The sequence below is a fragment of the Schistocerca nitens genome, chromosome 8 (assembly GCF_023898315.1).
Source record: "Schistocerca nitens isolate TAMUIC-IGC-003100 chromosome 8, iqSchNite1.1, whole genome shotgun sequence".
NCBI lineage: Eukaryota > Metazoa > Arthropoda > Insecta > Orthoptera > Acrididae > Schistocerca > Schistocerca nitens.
This window is the reverse complement of record NC_064621.1, coordinates 501,909,245-501,931,088: the sequence shown is the minus strand read 5'-3', so window position 1 is coordinate 501,931,088 and position 21,844 is coordinate 501,909,245. Positions and strand designations below refer to the sequence as shown.

The following is a 21,844-nucleotide window of genomic DNA, read 5'->3' as shown; positions in this document are numbered from 1 at the left end:
GGCCCACTACAGGAATTCATTTCCTTACATACACAAGAAACACTGTACCATATTTCACGTCTTACAACGGTCACATTTCACGGGGTTTGGAATGAACAACCACCACCAACACGACCAGTCTTCTTTGTTTCATTCGATACAGTAGTCGAGTTGTAAACATCTGAAGCAATAACTGGCTATGTCACAGACGAATTACTTTTCTTCATTGACGAGCGAACAATGAATTTACCCATTACAAAAATCAACCACGACAAAAAATAAACAAAATAAAATTTAATTATAAATAACTGTAAATGATACTACGTTACGCAATAATAATTGTAAGCTAAAACCTACTGTCCAACAAAGAACAGTACTGAGTGAGTATTTATTGACGCAAAGTACGCGGTGTGAATCTCTCTCGCCCGTTGCCCGTTGGGCGGATCATTCAAAAACTTTCGTGACGTTTCCAAGAGAGAGTAGCGCTGAGCACTCGTCAGTTGTTTCTTGAGGACTGCTGAGAAGCACCAGGCTGTGCTTACGTAGGCCAACGCGAGAGCGTGACAGCAGAATTTGAATAATTGAGAGCTTCGAATTTCCTGTGCCCCAGAGGGCTACAACACTAAGAAGAATCGCTTCTCGGCTTTTGACAAGATCAATGTAGGTTTTTTTTTTAATTAGGAAAGGTAAATTTAATAAAAAGATAATATACGATAATATAACATTTATTTTAATTTCTATAATAATGTATTACATCTCCAGTAACTTGTACTTTAGCACATCTTCCTGCACCTTTAAGCTTGTATTATTTCCTTCACATATTGTGTGGGTGCTGAGCTTCCCAAAAAATTTCGGGAGAGTGCGCGAGCGCTGGAATGTCCACCGTGTCGGCTATCCTGCATACTAACTTTATACTTGCAGTGCTGGAACAACGATATGCTGCTCTTTGTGCCCGAGCGCTATCAAAGTACACCAAAAATCGACGTGTTAGCTAATTGTAGCCCACAATTGTCAGTCTAAATGTTAACGGAGGACTTTTTTTACAATTACGTAAATAGCAAAAATCCTCTTTGAAAGGAAAATAAAATATCTCTGAGCGTCTTGGAAGGTTCTTGCACCACACTGTAATTAAGTTTGGATGTATTCATGCTAAAGATCTTCTAAAGCCTCTCTTTTCGTTCACTTCTCTACACTGCTACGCACTTTTCTAGTTCACATTACTGGAATCAAACCAGAGCACTAGACAGGGCGTAACAAAACGCTACCGAGAAACTTCGAGCGGTTGTAAAGGATGCCTAGAGGAACAAGTTGAGAATAGGAACCCGCGTCCGAAACGTCATTTAACGACGCTATAGAGTGTCGGAGTTATAGGAGCTGGCGCCTGCTGCTAGGCCGCCTACCCGACAGCAAACGTGACTCTGTACGCTGACGGACCGTAAGCGGAACTTGTCGCAATGTTGTTTGTCATACAGTGATTGCGACTGACTACCACCACCGCCAATGGATCAGATGGAGCTGGCTACTGCGTAGATAGGCCTTGTCTTCTATGAATGCGATGCTCTACTGTCTCGGTGGATGAAGTTTCGGGCGCGGGTTTCCATTCACAGTTTATTTTTCTCCTGTATACTCAAGAACATTGGAGATTTTGGAGGATTTGGAAGGGAAAAGTAAACTGTGGATGGAAACCCGAGTTCGAAACCGTCATCCACGAAGGCAGTAGAGCATCGCCTTCATAGGGGACGAGGTCTATCTGTGCAGCAGCCAGCTCTTATCTTCTCTACTGGCTACGGTAGTAATCGCTGTATAAAAAACAACATGAGACTTTCCGGCAAACACCAACATTTCCCCGCCTCTTGGAAGACGGCCAAGGTGCTGATGTTCAGGAAGACTGGGTAAGACCACTCCCTCCCACAAAATTACCGACCCATCAGTCTGCTGAGCGCGCTCAGCAAGATCGTTGAGAAGGTAACACTAAAACGACTCATTAGGCACTGCACTACAAACGACACCCTGAGGCCGGAGCAATTCGGCTTCAGGGAACACCACTAGACAACACAACAACTCCTCCGCGTCGCTGAATACATAACACACGGATACGACACAAACAAAGCAACTGGGGCGGTGTTCCTTGACATCGAAAAGGCCTTCGATCGTGTGTGGCACAACGGCCTCATACGCACTCAGCGACACAGGGTTCCCCGACGGGCTCGTACGTCTCATACATTCATATCTCATGGACAGGAGTTTCAACACCGATGTGCAGGGCAAACAATCGACACGACATGGTATCCAGGCAGGAGTACCCCAAGGAAGCATCCTAGAGCCCTTACTGTTTAACCTCTACATTAACGACCTCCCAGCTACACACAACACGACGGAGGCAATCTACGCAGATGACACTACCATCCTTGCGCAAGATTGGAAGCCGTCTAACATTAACTCACGACTACAGACTGCACTCAGAACGGCAGAGCCTTGGCTGGTGAAATGGCGTGTTAGAGTAAACGTCGCAAGTGCGAAGCCTTTCTGTTCACTAGAAGACCGAAACTACTGCGCAAACATCAACATTGCAACCCAATAACACTAGAAGCACGCCCAATACGTTTCCGCGAGAAGGTCAAATACCTCGGTGTCTGGCTGGACCGGAAACTACTCTGCGGGGAACACATTCAACACGTGACCAACAAAGTAAACGCGAGACTGAAATAACTCTACCCTATGCTTAACAGGCGTAGCACACTGAATAGCAGGGTGTGCACGTCCATGTACACCACACTTATCAGACCTCTGATGACGTATGCTGCTCCCGTCTGGGGATACACTGCGCCCACACGCCTGCGCCGTCTTCAGCTCATGCAGATCAACGTACTCAGAATCATAAGCAACGCTCCGCGCTACACACGCACCGCAGATCTTCACCGGGAATATCGGCTAGATACCATCTTGCAAGTATTCCAAAAACTCACCACACGACTGTACAAAAACACGAGACACTCTCGAAACCCCTTTATCCTTTCTCTGGGTAACTACGACCACAACCATAGATGGAAACATAATAGACCAAAGACACTATTGCCGGCTGGAGTGGCCGAGTGGTTCTAGGCGCTACAGTCTGGAACCGCGAGACCGCTACGGTTGCAGGTTAGAATCCTGCCGCGGGTGTGGATGTGTGTGATGTCCTTAGGTTAGTTAGGTTTAAGTAGTTGTAAGTTCTAGGGGACTGATGACTTCAGAAATTAAGTCCCATAGTGCTCAGAGCCATTTGAAATATTTGAAAGACACTATTAGCAAGAAACTAAACATCTATGGCCCATAGCACGCTAACACGACAGTACTGGCGAGCCCCTGAAACACAGCTACTACTGACAACCCCAGTTGCTCGACCCCGGGAAAAACAGGCAATCGCAGGGAAACGGTACTATACACAGCACGCAAACCAGCCGGAAACGTCTGATCTATGACCGAATGCCCACTAATATACGACGACCTTGAATTGGTACAGGGACGCAGCAGCTGCAGCAAGCCCTACAACGAGCACACGCAACGACAAAGGTAACGATGCACGATACCTCGTACTAACATAACCACACCTTGCATGCACTGTCGCAGCTAGCAAGCCGCTACTGCCCTTACTACCCGTCCTACTGTCGCAGAGGTTTTCTCCCTTGGCGCTTGCCTTGGCACTTTTCTCCCTCTGCCATTACAAACCGCTACCCTTCGATCGCTTTCGTTCACTTTCTGTCTCCTGATGGGCCATGTCAATGAGTAATCCTACCCAGACCCATGGACAACATCGCAACCCGCATCCTGTGACTCACGATTTGAAAACTAACATGTTTTACAGAGGTGACAGTAGAACTTCAGGTTTTGTCACCACGTTGGTCTGGGCGTGGAGGGGCCCCATCCTTTATGAAAAAAAAAAAATCCTCCCGTCTACCGTCCGTCAGTGTATAAAGTCACATTTTCTGCTGAAAGGGCGGCCTCTTAGCAGGAGCCGGCGCCTGTAACTTCGACGCTTTGTAGTGTCTCTGAATGACGTTTCCGGAAGCGGGCTCCTATCCTCAATTTCTTCCTCATGACGCCCTCTGAAAGCCCTCAAAGACTGTCAGTATCGTTTTGTAACACACTGTGTAGAAGACCACTAACAAATGAAGGCGTTTTCAGAGCAGAGTTTGAACGCTGGTTTCTCCTACAACAGAGAACTTCGCATCAATCACACCTTTTATTGTTGTCAATTGTAACAGGGTTATAACGCAAAACCTTAGTACTTCCATAGCTTCCAAGTTCAAAAATGAACTGTTTATTCAGAAGCGAACCACAATGATATCACTGCATGATCGATTATTTTTTTTCTGCTATAAAGTACTAAAAAGCTGCTGCCTGCACTGCGAATTTATATTCCAGTATTTGAGGTCTCCTACACGCTGTCACATTCCGCTGCCAAATTAAGTACAGTAGAGTACGATTATCCGACCTAAACCGGCCGCGGCAAGGACGGATAAGCGGGAAGGTCGGATAACACGGAAAATAATAAAAAAAAAAACACAAAAATTAAACTAAAGTAGGCCAAATGAGTTAAACATTTAATACAATACAAATCAAATTAGACTGAATAGATATTTACTGTGTGAAGAAGTTAGTAATTGTCTTTTGTTTGCCTGCTGATTGCCGTTTTTCTTTGCTGCTGAATCACTTAGTTTCTTAAGAAGTAAAACCTCGGTAGACGATGTTTCCTCCAGTTGCTCTACATATTTTAAAGCAGTTTCTAAGGCCTTGTCTCCTTCGTTGTGAGAAATCTTGGGCGCACTTTCCTCCACTACATCCGCTTCTTCGTCTTCTTTTTCGTTTACCGTGTTGACTATTTCTTCATCTGTCACTTCAAATTCTTCATCTTGGACAATCCATTCATTTACGTCATCTTCTGTGGCGTCAGCACATCCCGGAACTTTTCGTAACAATGAAAGCAGGGTAGTATTTTCTGGTTCCGTCTGATGCTGTAGATTTTATTCATCTGGAGAATTTTCTTGATTTTCCTGTAGCAAAATTTACCAGGATTTTGCAATTGTATTTGCTCGAACACTCTCCCAAGATTGGGCCACGTCATAAGCTACGTCTTTCAAATTAATACGGCGCAACTGCTCTAGCATGTCTTCTCCATTTTCCATAGCATTAATTAAAGAGGAAAGCAAGTTTCTGCGGTAGTTTCTCTTCAGTGTCTCTAAGGTCCCTTGGTCCATAGGCTGACATAAGGATGTGACATTTGGGGGCAAAAACATGGCCTTTATATCTTGATCTTGAAGTTCATCTTCATTAGGATGACAAGTGGCATTGTCTAGAAGCAACAGTGCTTTGCGGGGCAAGTTGTTGGCTTTCAAAAACTAACAACACGTTAGTCATTGACCTGTCGTCGGCTGGCGCACGGCCAGCGCGGTGAAAGGGTGGGTTCAAATGGTTCAAATGGCTCTGAGCACTATGGGACTCAACTGCTGAGGTCATTAGTCCCCTAGAACTTAGAACTAGTTAAACCTAACTAACCTAAGGACATCACAAACATCCATGCCCGAGGCAGGATTCGAACCTGCGACCGTAGCGGTCTTGCGGTTCCAGACTGCAGCGCCTTTAACCGCACGGCCACTTCGGCCGGCGAAAGGGTGGGATAACACAGAATGTCGGATAACCGAAGATCGGATAATCGAGACTCTACTGTAGTATTTAAGTTAGTGCTAGGTTCATCAAACCAACTTACTGGAATTCAGAAAATACTTTTTCTCTTCGCCACTTATGTCTCATACAGCTCTTAGGCTATAGGACACATCTGTGAATATATTTATGACAATGTTCGTTGATGAATCGCATGCCGTAGTTAACTTTAGTAGCCACAGCAGTCCTTTCACAAACGGACGTAGCTGAAATTTCGGCCATGAAATGAAAATTGTCCATCTTCCTCTATAAAATGACTGGCACTGATAGAACAAACTGGCAAGTGAGAATGTTTGTTCAAGAAGTCCCAAATATCAGCTGGACTGACGATATCACCGCACAAAACCTTAACCATACATCGCTGAACACTACATGAGTTTCATCACTGAGTACCAACTGTTCGAGAGAAATTTTCACAAAAATAGTAACTACGAAAAACAAGGTAGACGTTGGTAGCGGACGAAATGACAGTCAACAACATAAATGGAGTTCTCCTATTAAATTTCAGTCGTATTGGAAAACAAAACTATTTCCTGTTGTGAGTTAACTAGCATTGCGCTCTCAATTAAATATATGGCCGAAAAAGTCAGCCATCAAGAATTGTGAATCGAACCCTGTCGTCCAGGACCGCGTGCCACAAAGGGCGCAGAATCGCCACGAGATGGGGATTCACAGACCTCTATTGTCTATTGCGGCCAAAGTGCTGTAGTGTGCGAGTGAGACAGACGAGGACCTACGTCATAGGGAAACCCAGTAGAAGCTGTTTGGGGCTAGGGAGACGTAGCAGTGTTAAATATGGCGGATCTAAGATCGATCATAAAGGGAAACATTTACGAAAACTATTTAATACTGTGGTAATGCAGGGAATCAAGCCACAGTAATTTTAATCTGCCATCCTTCATAAAGTTTCATGGTGATCCCAATAAAACTTGAATATTGATCATATCTATAATAGTTCAGGATTTACTGTTAAAGTGAAATTCACAAGTTTTGTAACAAAGACCTGAATGCTAAAATCTGAACGCTTTAGTCGATCTTGATGATCAACATTTCATATAGAAGCGCATCATTAAAATGACAAACGTTGTAAGTATGAATTCTGTAACTTCATTTGTTTAAAAGATATAGTAAATTTACATTATCAGTATTTTCAGTTAAGCATCAGATCACCATTTCCTCCGCACAAAACACATTAAACGATGACAGCATGACATCTTATTGAATCATTAGGTAATAGAATATTTTGTTGTAAAGTTTAGTGCATAATAGTTAATTTGGTTCTTTATTTATTTATCTGAAAGCACATTGGTGCAAGGCTACTGGCCGTGACATTCAAAGTAAAGAAGGAAATTGAGTTTGAGCCAAGGCATTTTGACGAAGAGGAACCGCATGTAAGCCCGAACATACATGGGATGTTAGCTCGCAAAAGTAGTACACACATCACACAATATTAACAGGTTCGCTTACGAAATCTGAGAGTGCAATTAGGTCGGGGCCGTTGAGGATGGAGTAATTTGCGGCACGAAGGAGAGCGGCCAGCCGCGCGTCGTCGTCGTCAGTGTGGTTGCCGCCCTGCGCCTGGAAGCCGAGCGCCTCCCCCATCCGGTACGCCCTCTCGCGGGGTTTGTCCGTCACTGCCCAGGGGGCCGTTGCCACCCCACTCTCCATCATCACTCCGCTGAAGAGACCTGCAGTGAAATTTCACCCTTATTATTAAAGAGCCCAGTGACAGAAACATGGATGAAATTATACCATACTTTAGCGTTTGTACTGCGAAGAGCATTCGTAAGAAAAGTGCCTCTGTGTCAACGGATGATTTCTATACATATAGGGCGTTCCGAAAATATTCGTTCAAAGTAATACAGGAGGTAGAGAACATGAAAACAAATACGTTCTGATAAGGAACGTATGGTCTCTGAAGTCAGCTTGTAATGTTAGTGAACGTTTTCTTAGTTCACTACTGGGCATTAAAATAGCTACACCATGAATTGCTACACCAGGAAGATGACGTGCTACAGACGCGAAATTTAACCGACAGGAAGAAGATGCTGTAATATGCAAATGATTAGTTTTTCAGAGCATTCACACAAGGTTGGCGCCGGAAGCGACACCTACAATGTGCTGACATGAGGAACGTTTCCAACCGATTTCTCATACGCAGGCGGCAGTTGACCGGCGTTGCCTGGTGAAACGTTGATGTGATGCCTCGTGTAAGGAGGAGAAATGTGTACCATCTCGTTTGCGACTTTGATAAAGGTGTGATTGTAGCCTATCGCGATTGCGGTTTATCGTATCGCGACATTGCTGCTCGCGTTGGTCGAGATCCAATGACTGTTAGCCGAATATGAAATCGGTGGGTTCAGGGGGGTAATACGGAACGACATGCTGGATCCCAACGGTCTCGTAACACTAGCAGTCGAGATGACAGGCATCTTAACCGCATGGCTGTAACGAATCGTGCAGCCACGTCTCGATCCCTGAGTCCACAGATGGGGACGTTTGCAAGACAACAACCATCTGCACGAACAGTGCGACGACGTTTGCAACTTAAAAAAAAGTCGAAGTAAGAACGTAGTAGCCATTCAAATAATTCATATCCCCTATCTGAAGCGAGACCTACGCGGAAAGCCGCGCATGCGCAGTGTCGCAGAAATTAAGAAACCAGATACCTTGACTGAAATGTTGGGGGCTGGTTGCACAATTTAAATTACCAAACTACAATAATCAGAGATAGTACACTCTGTTTATGAGTCGCCTAAGTCACAACTACAGTTATAACAACTTTCGAAGGGCTTGCTAACACTATCTAGGGTCCTATATGCCAGAATTATCCAATGAAGTGTCTTCATAATTAATAAAATTGTTTTCACAAAGATTGTAAAGACACTGCATTGTATGGTACAATACGCTCGATATTTATCCTTTACAAAAATTTCGTATGACACCATGGTCTGATGCAAGTCCATCGATTGGAAGCCACAGCTCGCGCCTCCTTAAAACGAAAGGTAATTCGTCGAAATACTAGCCATGCAGAACGTTGCTTGATTTCGTTGATAGGGCGCGAACCGGTGTTACCAGCGTGGAAAAGCCGTTGCCCATATTTTCGTTGCCTCACGCAGACTACACCTACAGAAATCTATGCATGTGGCAACTGATCGTACCTACAAACCACCCTAACTTTTATTCCTTTGGGAAGCTAGTAGCATCTTGAAGATATGAGGAGATATGTCGTGTATGTGCGTGGACAGCTCTATTGAAAGAACACTGCCGTCGAAAAATAAGGATGCTGATTAGAGATGTAGTGTTGTAAGCATAACGTACACTATATGAGCAAAAGTATCCGGACACCCGAAAAACATACGTTTTTCATATTAGGCGCATTGTGTTGCCACCTACTGCCAGGTACTCCATATCAGCGACCTCAGTAGTCATTAGACGTCGTGAGAGAGCATAGTGGGGCGCTCCGCGGAACTCACGGACTTCGAACGTGGTCAGGTGATTGGTGTCACTTGTGTCATACGTTTGTACGCGAGATTTACACACTCCTAAACATCCCCAGGTCCACTGTTTCCAATGTGATAGTGAAGTGGAAACGTGAAGGGACACGTACAGCACAAAAGCGTATTGGACGACCTCGTCTGTTGACTGACAGAGACCGCCGACAGTTGAAGAGGATCGTAATGTGTAATAGGCAGATATCTATCCAGAACATCACACAGGAATTCCAAACTGCATCAGGATCCACTGCAAGTGCTGTGACGGTTAGGCGGCAGGTGAGAAAACTTGGATTTCACGGTCGAGCGGCTGCTCATAAGCCAAACATCACACCGGTAAATGCCAAACGACGCCTCGCTTGTTGTAAGGAGCGTAAACATTGGACGATTGAACAGTGGAAAAATGTTTTGTGGAGTCACAAATCACTGTACACAATGTGGCGATCAAATGGCAGGACGTGGGTATGGCGAATGCCCGGTAAACGTCATCTGCCAGCGTTTGTAGCGCCAACAGTAAAATTCGGAGACGCTGGTGTTATGGTGTGGTCGTGTTTTTCATGGAGGGGGCTTGCACCCTTGTTGTTCTGCGTGGCACTATCACAGCACAAGCCTACATTGATGTTTTGGGCACCTTCCTGCTTCCCACTTGTGGTGTCACCGCCAGACACCACACTTGCTAGGTGGTAGCTTAAATCGGCCGCGGTCCATTAGTACATGTCGGACCCGCGTGTCGCCACTGTCAGGATCGCAGACCGAGCGCCACCACAAGGCAGGTCTCGAGAGACTGACTAGCACTCGCCCCAGTTGTACGACGACGTTGCTAGCGACTACACTGACGAAGCCTTTCTCTCATTTGCCGAGAGACAGTTAGAATAGCCTTCAGCTAAGTCCATGTCTACGACCTAGCAAGGCGCTATTAGCCTTAGATAGCTTGTATCTAAAGAGTCTCACTTGTATCGCCACAATCTCCAGATGTCTCATCAAGAACAATGTATACAAAGGATGGAATAAAGTTAAGTATATCCGCAGCTACGTACTTTTCTTCATAGCGTTCATTACGTATCCGGTTTCAGACCTCACTCCATCCTTCGTGAGTTAGCGCGTGCATCTTGGCCGCCTCTTTCAATTAGTGTGCGTAGTGTTGGCAAGTCTGCCGACACTACACCACTATTGAAGAGCAATTCGGGGATGGAGATTGCATCTTTCTACATGATCGAACACCTGTTCATAATGCACGGCCTGTGGCGGAGTGGTTACACGACAATAACATCCCTGTAATGGACTGGCCTGCACAGAGTCCTGACCTGAATCCTATAGAACACCTTTGGGATGTTTTGGAATGCCGAGTTCGTGCCAGGCCTCAGCGACCGACATCGATACCTCTCCTGAGTGCAGCACTCCGTGAAGTATGGGCTGCCATTCCCCAAGAAACCTTCCAGCACCTGACTGAACGTATGCTTGCGAGAGTGGAAGCTGTCATCAAGGCTAAGGGTGGGCCAACACCATATTGAATTCCAGCATTACTGCTGGGAGGTGACACGAACTTGTAAGTCATTTTCAGCCCGGTGTCCGGATACTTTTGATCACATAGTGTAGCATCGCTGATACACGCGTCGTATTATTACTCCAGCTAGAATTCGCAGACGCCGTGTCTGTTTAGAGAGAACTGTAGTTCTGATGCTGTATGTGCAGAACGCGGGTGTAACGAAGTGACGCTAAAAACTTCTTAATTTGAATTTATGTAACTGGTAAAATCTATGGGTGTAATTGCTGTTAATGAATAATACAATATTTACTTTATGAGTGAAGTGCACACTTTAGTGCCAATAATGTGTTCTGATGCTAACAATCAGCCTCGTGGCGAGAGGTAACGTGACATTCAGTAATTTACATTAGTAATGAAACTTCCTAATAGATTAAAACTGTCTTCCGGACCGGGATTCCAACCCAGGGCGTTTGTCTCTCGCGGGCAAGTACTACATCACCTTTTTTGTCTTTTTCTTAATTGGTAGGAACCTTCCTAGCGCCATAAGGGAGGGTTGGGAGTCGCAACCCGAGGTCTAGCCACCATGTTCTGTTCCCACCCTTCAGGAACCAAGGAAACCGTAGGAAACGTGGAGTAGAGGTATAGTGAACGTCAATAGTTAACTTATTTATTTCCCTTTTCTTTTTTTTCAATTAAAATTAATACCACCGAGAATAGGAGGAAACCTACGTCGCGAGGAGGAGGGCGCATCAATACGTCAGACTCATTGAGACGTATAGTTTTTCCGAGAACATTCCGATGACCTGAGAATATATCGGTTCTAAGCGTGGAAGAGGAACAACCCAGCTCTGGGTGGGTTAAGCAAGACACTACAAGGGAAACGAGAAAAACCGTATGTATTTTGGATTGCGGACAACTGAACAATGGCGTTTATTCAGGAACTGTCAAGAATCAAGGCTACTTTTCTCGCCCTCAGCAAACAAGTAGTGCGCTACGTGTCCACAGATCCACTTCACAGAGTTCGTCTTTGGCTGAAGGAGGTATCCCGCGTCTCGAAAGACGAGCAGTTGGCTCAAATGGTTCAAATGGCTCTGAGCACTATGGGACTCAACTGCTGAGGGCATTAGTCCCCTAGAACTTAGAACTAGTTAAACCTAACTAACCTAAGGACATCACAAACATCCATGCCCGAGGCAGGATTCGAACCTGCGACCGTAGCGGTCTTGCGGTTCCAGACTGCAGCGCCTTTAACCGCACGGCCACTTCGGCCAAGACGAGCAGTTCAGCAGGTATCCGATGAGGAGTTGTATAGGTAATTACGGCCAGCCTCTGTCGCACCAATAACCAGACACCTCTTGCCGATCCGCACACCAGGCGATGCTCGTCTGTGCCCAAAACATCACAGGCGATACACATTGGGGTGTCTGTGATGTGAATCCCGTGAAGGCATGACCGGTGCACTTGTTTCCATTGACAGTATGATACCATGCAGGCTGGACGTCAGTGTCAAGATAAGGAACGCACACCGATCGCCAAACGGCACAGAAGTCGACATGGGGATACTTCCCCTCAATGACGTCGGGGCGCCTGTGCTGCTGAAGAAAGTCATAGATCGCCTTCGTGGATGTCAAGTTCGCTGGCATTTTCGCAGTACGGACTTAGCTCACGTCGAGGAAAAAGTGGCGGAAGTAAAAGAAGGGCATGGGACGTCCGAAAGCGGTACAGGTGCTGAGAGAGGGAGTTGTGCAAGGGCCTCCAGCAACAGGATGGCAAGGTACGTAGGACAATGGCGCCACAATGCCATGTGAGAGGCAGTGAAAAGGGCTATCGCTCCGTCAGGCACATGATATACCCCTAAACCACCTCTACGCCGCAGGGAGGAGGGGTGGTGGTACCTTATCTTGAACAGAAGGCCGTGGCAAGCAAATGAACGCAAAACCGCTAGCATGCAGTGGGCCATGGACGGCGGAGTAGGAAATGTCTGTACCGTGGGGGATACGTGACGCCAAATATACATTTACACACTGTGTCCATTGAGTGCTCGTAAACGATGAGCTAAGAGCCCAGCTAGTAGTTGGGAAAGTAGCCGCCGGCGGTTTAGGGCAATCGTGCGTCGTCGATCACTTGCGAAATCGAGTCCAAAGCATCGGATAATATCAGCTACACGCAAAGGAGCATCGCTGTCCGTAGGAAGCCCTGTATTTATAACCATGACGCTCGATTTGTGAACGTTAAGGCAGCTACTAGAAGCCTCGCCGTAGGTGGTAACGCCTACCAGTGACTCCCTGACCTCAGCACCGTTACGAAGAACGATGACGAGACCGTCTGCATAAGCAGTGCAGCTGAATACGTGGCCACCGGAGAGACATCCCAGAGAGCCGTTGTCGGAGGCCTCAGAGCAACGGTTCCATGGCAAAAGCACGCAACAGTGCAGAGGGTGGGCAACCTTGAATTACTGATCGACGGATCGAGATGAGAAGAGTGTGACGACCCTTTACGACGTCGACGGTAGTATCTGGGTATCCCATATTGCGGAACACCGCTTCCAGGTAGTTGTGATCGAGCCGATCGAACGCCTAGCTGAAGTTAAGAAAAAAATGGCTCTGAGCACTATGAGACTTAACTTCTGAGGTCATCACTCCCCTAGAACTTACAACTACTTAAACCTAACTAACCTAAGGACATCACACACATCCATGGCCGAGGCAGGATTCGAACCTGCGACCGTAGTGGTCTCGCGGTTCCACACTGTAGCGCCTAGAACCGCTCGGCCACTCCGGCTGGCTGAAGTAAAGAGCTGCCAAAGTCCAGGCATACGACGAGTGTGAGCAAGAACAACTATGTGCCGGTAGTGACAGAGGACAATGCGGATGTTATTGGCATCTCCCAATGAAATTTTATCGGGGGAAACCACGAACCGAGCTGTCTGCTTAAACAGCACTGCCAACAGCCGGGTAAAGATCTTTGTGTCGCTGTTGAGTAACCTCAAGGAACGGTAATCGCATATCCATGAGGTACCCCGAGCGCTGTGGATGGAAAAAAGGGAACCGTCGAGGAAACCGTCTGGAATCGGCAGGAAAGGTGACATAAGGCCCTGACAAATTTCCGTAAACACTGGCGCCAGAAAGGGACGAAATGTCCGTTAAAACTCCAGTGGGAGGCCGTCAGGGCCAAGCGACCTGTTCATAGAAACCATCTCGATACCATTATGGACTTTGTCCTCTGTGACGTTAACAAGCAGGTTCATCGTCGCATCCACGGGAACCAAGTCAAAGGAGAGGTTGGGGACCATCGTAGTATTGTCAGGGTGGTGGCGTTGTTCAGAATACAGCATAACATAATGTGTATGGAGGACAGACCCTATATCCCGTTGGGTATCAAAACGCCGCCAATCGTTGGTCGTAAGACCGTGGCGTCGTTCCGCTATGACAAGATACGTAGATGGACGGTCGTGCACTAAACTGTCGTGTGTCAGCACCCCGACCACAGCTCCTTCAAGGTGGCGGCGAGAGAGGGATGTGAGCTGTGCCTTGGCACGATACACCATCGGTTGGCGCTCTGGCGAATACGGCATCACGGTACATTCCCGGAAAACGGTGAAATAGAATTCTTGAGCTCGTCACCGCGACGCCGCAACCTCCCTTCCGTAACCAATCAAGACCTTGTCAAGGGCAGGTTTTGCACAGAGCACCCACCAGGACAGGACAGACAGATAGGCTTCACGGCGTCGACGACAAGCTGCTCCCGTGGTATCGATGAACTGCCAGCAGTCGGGTGAAGGAAGGTGGATCGTGTTCGGTTTCCATGGCCCACGGCTCGCTACACTCTTGGCGGCAGAGATTGAGGGCGCAGATATATGCGTCATGCTCAAGAACGCCACGGGTCAGACTTCAGCATCCTGCGCCCCACTGAAAATATGGCGGGAGATGTACGACGATCGAGGCAGCTGGAAGAATGGCTAGTGAAATGTGTAAACCCCGGACGATCGCCATGAACATGCTACCAATCCACTAGGATGAGGTGCTGGAGAATTGTCGCTAGCGCCGCGCACGAAGAGTGACGTGGTAGTTGGTCTTTGGGTGCATGGGTGCAGTTGAAATCGCCTCCCGTGATCAATGCGTCCTGTCGACACAGGAAAACAGACGTGATTGTCTCTTAGAAGAAGGTGAAACGTTCATCGCGGTGACCCGATGGCGCATAGACATTGACAATCTTGACGCCACTAATCGTTAGAGCCATACATCAGGGAAATATGCAAGTGCATCAGTGAGGATACCGTCACCACCCCATTAGCAATAGGGGAAGCATGAGAGACAATGCTCTAAAACCATGAGGAGCACAGAAAATTGCTACGTGCACCTCCTGAAGAAGAGCAACGTCAACGACCGCAGTTACAGCATGTCATAGAGTAAAGCCAGTTTGTGGCGTATGCGAATGGTATTGACATTGACCTTGGCTATGCGATAAGTCTGGGAAGCTGCCACCGCCAGGAAGCCGACGATTCAAACACGGGAGAAACACGGGGAAATCCCTGTTAGGCCCCAGTGGAAGGGCACATTACTGTGACCGGGAGGGAGCCGATTGCACCAAGGGGCGTCCATCGTTCTGTATACCTCCAGAATGTCCATCCTCAGCATCGATACCGCCTGAGCTACCCGAGCACGATTCACGACCCGTCCTCACAACTTTACTTCCGCCAGTACCTCCTCTCCTACATGTAAGAATGGGTTGAGAGTCGTGCTCGCGCAGCTCAGGCAGTGGAGCACTTGCCCTTTAAAGGCAAAGGTCCTAGGGTTTGAGTCCCAGTCTGGCACACAGACTTGAGCTGCCAGGAAGTTCCGTATCAGCGAACAGTCCGCTACGCAAGGAAAATTCGTTCTGCATACATTAGCAGTAGTAGAAAACTTCGTCTGACATTTTTGGCTATGGCGGTCGAAGAGAATCTTCAGCGGTCTGACCGGAAAGCTTTTCCTTTCACCGTACACGATTGCCTCCTTCCACAAGATGTACCAGAGTTTTCTTTTACTTGTACCTGTTGAGTGTAGTAGACTGTAATGAATGTGTATATAGTGTGGAGTAATGTTTGTGTTGTATGGTAATAAGAGAAGTGACATGCTTGAAACCTGGTGCCGGTACATAGCCTACTCTTTTCGGAAAACACCAGGTGTATCTGCGGGCTTAATGTCCCCATTTGGTGAACAGATCACCATCAACAGTCTTTTCTGAATGCTAAATCTATTTTAAATATACCCCAATCACAAATTCCATACAGGGTGAGTCGCCTAAGACGAAACTCAACTTTTATTTCGTGAACGGTTCCAGATATCGAAATGAAGTTTTCGGCAAATGACAGTACGTTAAGGGGCATGTACTTTGGAATGTGATAATCGATCGAGATATTTCAGGAAGCATGATTTTTTTAAACAGAGTGATATATTTTTAACGACATCCGGAAACGCTTGAAAAGACAGTGATATAACGCTTGTTAACGTTGAGGTTGAAACTAGTAGCAAAAGAATCCGTGAAATGTACTAAAATTGAAAAACGGTGTGGCCAGAGGTAGATACTGGGGTGTAAACACCGCCAAGCAGAGCTCTCGTGCAGCAAAACAGGCCTACGCTACCAAGACGAAACCTTATTTTCCATCCTACATAGATACAGGGTCAGTTACGATTTTCGTGCATGGAACTACAGCATATGTTAGCTTCTGGCGCATCAGATGGGGGTTAGGAAAACTATTTCAAATGTGTGTACGTTTCAAGGTTTTTGCGGAAACCACAACAATTTCGTCAGAGAGATTTCCATTTAAACCGTCCCCATCGCTGTTTACTTGTCAGAGCCGAAACAGAAGCGTCGCTCATCCGTACTTCATAATGATAAACATCCCTAGTCAAAGGAAAAAGGAAATTACTCAATACGTTTCTTGGATTTGAAAACATAATAACACCTGACCTGCATTTCCCTGGAGGCGCCTGAATGCTTCGTAAAGTAAGCCTCCTGCTGTCGGATGAATATGTCTATAAATAAATTTTAATTCCACGAAATACACGTCAAATTAACTAAAGAGTGTATTCAAAATAACTAGCGACATTCACTTACAAAATAAATACTTTTCTTAACGATACGGAGTTTTAGACGTTATTGAAGTATGTGCTCAAACTGTTCGCCATCCATTACAAATTACATTTGCAACCCCTTTCGAGAGATAGAAGAACAGATGAAAGTACATTGGATGATGTACCTTTGCTTTCTGTGGTGATTCTACGGCGCATATCGACTGGCGTAGCTGGGGCTTCATGCCTAGACTGATTGTTTCAGTGCTCCACATAGAAAGAGATCGAGGGGAGTCAAATCAAGAGACCTGGTCAGCCCTTGTACTGCAGCATTCCGTCCTATACAATTGTCAGGAAACTTCTCATGAAGTTCTTGCTTCGCAATACGGAAAGACTGAATTGGCCAGCTGTCGTATTGAAACCACATACACAGTCGCTTATCCGGTGGTACTTTTCCTAGGACAGACAGGAGGATCGTAAGAAAGTGTAAGTACGTATTTGCATTTAACATCCCTGAAATGTAGTGTGGTCGCACAATGGAAATCATTATGATGCCGCACCATAGGTTTACGTGTCACGGTCGTTGTTGTATCTGAAGAAGTCAGCGTGGATTTTCAGCTGTCCTGTAGCGCATGTTTCGAAACAAAACCTCATTTTCTGTCCTACATAGAAACAGGAGAAGTTACGATTTTCTTATATGGAACTACGGGATAAGCTAGCTTCTGGCGCATCAGGTGGGGCTTAGGAAAACTATTTCAAATGGGTACGTTTCATGGTTTTTGTGGAAATCATAACAACGTAAACGTTGGTTCGTCGGTAAAGAGTACACGTTGCAAAAGCATCGTGTCTTGTCTCACAAGCGATGCAGAGCAAGCCAACAAAATTCTTTATGACTTCCTAAATCACGTCCTCCGGAGCCTGATGTAGTGACTGATGATGACGATGGGATCTATGTATATGCAAGATGCGAATGTCACTCCTCTGGCTGATACCACATTCTTCGGCAATATGTCTCGTTCCACCATCCGCCGTATAAAAGTAGCTTGTCTAACTTCTCATAGGTGTACACGTCTGTATGCAAGGAATAATGAAGCAAAATGACCTACCGATATACGACATAGTTACTGTTAGTTCTGCAGTGCAGATAGGCTTGACACAACGACGTCCCTGGCAAGAGCGTGTTTACAACGCAACAGCCGAGTCCGGCAGGGTTACTTTGCAATTTTACAATATTTCTCAGCTTATTTTGCAATAGAACATTAACAAGCATGTACTCGCTTTTTCAAATGCTTTCGGATACAATAAAAAAAATGTCATTCTATTTTCAGAAAATCATACTTCCTTCAGTATCTCCATTGATGCAACAATTAGGACGCTTTGTTACATGCCAAAATTAATGCGCCTTAGATTACTATCATTTGCCGAAACTCTCGTTTTGATACCCGGAACCGTTTACGAAATGAAAGGGGTGTTGCATTTTATGTGACTCACCCTATGTGTAAGATGAGCTTCATTACATTTGTTGCATATAATATTAATGACTATTTTGTCCCGTGGCCATTATCTAATGCAGTTTCGTCGGTGAAAAGTGTGTGAAAACTAAAAACTATTTAGCCCTACGTGATTACAGTGGCTTATTCCTCACCCCCTACCCCATGCATGTTGAACATCTGCACCCATTTCACCGACGCAAGTGAGACGTTATGCTGTGCACTAACTTTCAACCTAATTCGACGAATTGGGAATGGATTTGATGAAAGGAAGATCACTAGCGCTTCGTTTGTTATGTTATCAATGCAACGAATCCGAAATCATACTATGGAAACTCTTATTTGACAGATTTCTTCCTTACATCTTTGCTGAGAGTCCGTCTTCAGAACCTGAAATTCTACGACACCATTCTCGCAAGGTGCAGCAAAGGACGATTACAGAAAACAGATTCCCGAAGGTCGCATTTTTGTATAATCTGCTATAGCAGGTATACAAATGACCACGCTGTCAAATAAATGAAGAATTATCATTCATTCAACATTACTTCTATAGCTCCGCAAGACAGGAACTTTGAAGAATTGGAACAGAAACTGACAACTATATATTAGTTGTTGACATACTACGACGAGAACATTCTGAAGCCTAACCAATCAGATATTCAGAGTGCGCATTTCACCAAGAAAATCGCGAAACAAAGAAAGACGTTAATTATGTCGGCTTCATCGGCACCCGCAAAATAGCTTCCATCTAATATATCTCCTGCTAAACTTGTTCAGACTTCTGATATTAAGGAAACATACTCCCAAGAAATAAGAAAGATGAATACCAGAAACGACCTTCTTCATATAAAATTTAAGCACTGCCGTCAGTGCTTGTAACATTCCTTCACTACAGACGAGTATTCTTTTCCTGTAACGTATACAACATCGGCTTGTGCCATGTCACAAGACCAGGAGTGTGACAGAACGTAGCGTCAGAGCTCATGAATTAGCGAGAATTAGGTGAGTTGTGAGTGCAGATGCGGTGCCAACTCCCTCCAGCGACCTACCAAGGCCTCATTGCTATTATGCCACGACGTGATGCCGCTGTTATCCGTACCAAATGTGGACAAACGGGCTATTAGGCACGTGATCATAATGTTCTGGCTGATCAGTGTATCTAATTGCCCCTGCATCCGGGTTATATATTTTTCCGTATGCTGCTTCTTAAAACGGCCATGTCATCCGCGAATTACGCAAGTACAAATTGTGGTATTGAGGTTGTTGCCTAGCTATATTCCGACTTTTGTGGCTCTTCGACAATGGAAAATTCTGTCTGGAGGAGAAAGTAACACATGTTGCTGTTGTAAGGGTGCGGTATCGAGGCAGGGCCTGATGTCAAAATCCAAGAGCAGAATCATCTCTTTCACGACGCCGGTGGCTCTGTAACTACGCGTTGGCGGGCTGCGTACGTGACCTCAGCTGCAAGAAGACTTGTCTTGTTTGTATAAAACCTGGCCGTGCGTCCAGTCTGGGCAATTTGTAGCACCTCGGCTTCGAATCGGCGTCCACTTTGTGTTTCCCAGGTACTTACCGCTCGTCTAAGAGGATCGGCAACCCCTCACACATTGAAGCATCACGGGTTTGCAAACGTACAAGGCGTTGCCTCGCCCTGGACTGTGTCGATGACAAGGACGACAGACGGTAGGACGAGCGCCACCAGGGGTCCTCTATGGCAGGCACCTATTTCCTTCGCCGTGTATCGTATGCGGAAGTGGATTGCCACGTATTCCTTGACGCCTTCGCTATATAGGACGAGACAAACCAACAGGTCGATCAACCCTTCCAAGACCCAGGCTATAATCACAGTCGTACCACTCGCTGCTTCCGGCTTCATGATTTTTACCTCACCATTTATGGTCGTCCTATCCACCGCACTCCTGCCCTGAAATACTTTGGCCTCACCCTCGACCGTCACCTCACCTGGACTCCCCGTCTTCTTACGATCCAACACAAAGGCCACAACAGACTCCCCATCCTGAAACTCCTGACTGGCTGCACATGGGAACTGCATCCTCCCACCATCGTTCACACCTACAAATCCTTGATCCGCCCCATCCTTTGTTATGCCAGTGTCACTTAGATTTCCGCTTCTTCCAGGTTTTATAAAGCCCTCCAAATCCTAGAACGCCATGCCCTCCACCTCGCCTTCAGTACCCACCTTCCATACCCCACGTAGTTCTTCTATGACCTCATCCCCTTCCCACATCTTCTTCACCTCTGCACCCTGCCAACTCTATCTCCCCCACCCCCTGGAGTCTTCTATCCTTCTATCCCAGTCCGTTGCAGCGCCTTTGTTTCCCGCCCTCTCTCCATCTCCATGCCCTCCACCTCCTTTCCCAAAGCAACTCCTGACTTGCCTTCTATCTCCCACCTTACCTGACTCCTGCCTCTTGGTGCGCCCCTCCCCCCCCCCCCTCTGACCCCCTCTTTCCTTTTCCTCCCACCCCCTCCAGCCCCTCACGCACTGCACCTTCCACTGCCCACTTTTTCCCTCCTCTCAGGCCTCCCGTCCCTTGGCAGGTCCCTCCCGGCAGTTTTTATTCTTCGTGTGTGCTCCATGACTTACAGTAGTTTTGTAAGTATCTCTCGTGCTGTGTGTTTTTATGCTCTGGCCGACATTTAACTGGTGTGTGTGACACCACTGAATTTTAAGTGCCCCACAAATCGCCGACTGTGTTCTTTTAACTTTAAGTCGACTTTTTTAACTGTCACCCAATGGACATCCCTGTGTCAGTGTATATTTAACTTCCATTGTCTCCATTTGCTATGTTTTGTAAACCCCTTTTTCCCGCCCCTTTTTATGTATGGTTTCCTGTTTTTATTTTTTATTTTTTTTTAATGTCACTCGGCTGAATAGCGGTGGATTTTGCCGCTGTCTGTCCACCCCTGCCCATGTGGAGCAGGGGAATGAAATCACAATAAAGGAAAGAACAGGTCGACAGTTCGCTCCACCGGAGCTCTGGCCAAATTTGTGCAACAAGACCTACAACAGCGATATTCCGAGACGTACCTGTCGGCCAACTACGCTGAACGCTCAACCTCCATTGTAGGGATTATCAGTGGCATAGTATTCACGTCCTACTACATGGCTGTGAGTTCCAGATTTATGCCTGTTAGTGTCTGAGAAGTTATATAATTTTTTATTGAGAAGAGTTTCCCTTTGTAATTAAATGTCTCTACTGTGATCGTAATAAACCGTTGTTCTTGTTTGCTTGTGCCTTATTATTTCGTATCAAGTATCTCCCCGTGGGAGATATAGCAGTGCTGGCTTCTGCACGGCCTTCAACTGTCTTCTGCCATCTAGCAAAGACCGCTGTCCGGGCTCCTGCCACCGACGGACGATCAGAGGGGCGAACCGCCGCTCTTGCAGTCACCGAGCTGCTGGCTGCTGGCGGGGCCCAGTCGTGCCACCAGCAGAGTAACACCAGGCTACCACGTCTGACGCAGCGCTGCCGATGTATGCCGACCAGGCCAGGCCTTGGCTCTGCTAGGGCATCAGTTACTCTCATCCCTGTCACACCGCTTGCCGCCACCGTGGGCAGCGAGTTCGACGCCTGACCTGTAGGCTGGCGTAGATCGACGCCGAGGAGTGCCTCCAGA

The 21,844-nt window shown here is 46.5% G+C and overlaps 1 protein-coding gene across 1 annotated transcript in view; it reads right to left on the bottom strand.

Moving 5' to 3' along the window:
* Nucleotides 1-21,844, bottom strand: part of LOC126198871 (cholinesterase 1-like) — a 121,130-nt gene that overhangs the window by 50,697 nt on the left and 48,589 nt on the right. Inside the window, exon 5 of the mRNA XM_049935472.1 lies at nt 7,147-7,367. Within this exon, the coding sequence (XP_049791429.1) occupies nt 7,147-7,367 (221 nt within the window). The remainder of the gene's footprint in view (nt 1-7,146; nt 7,368-21,844) is intronic.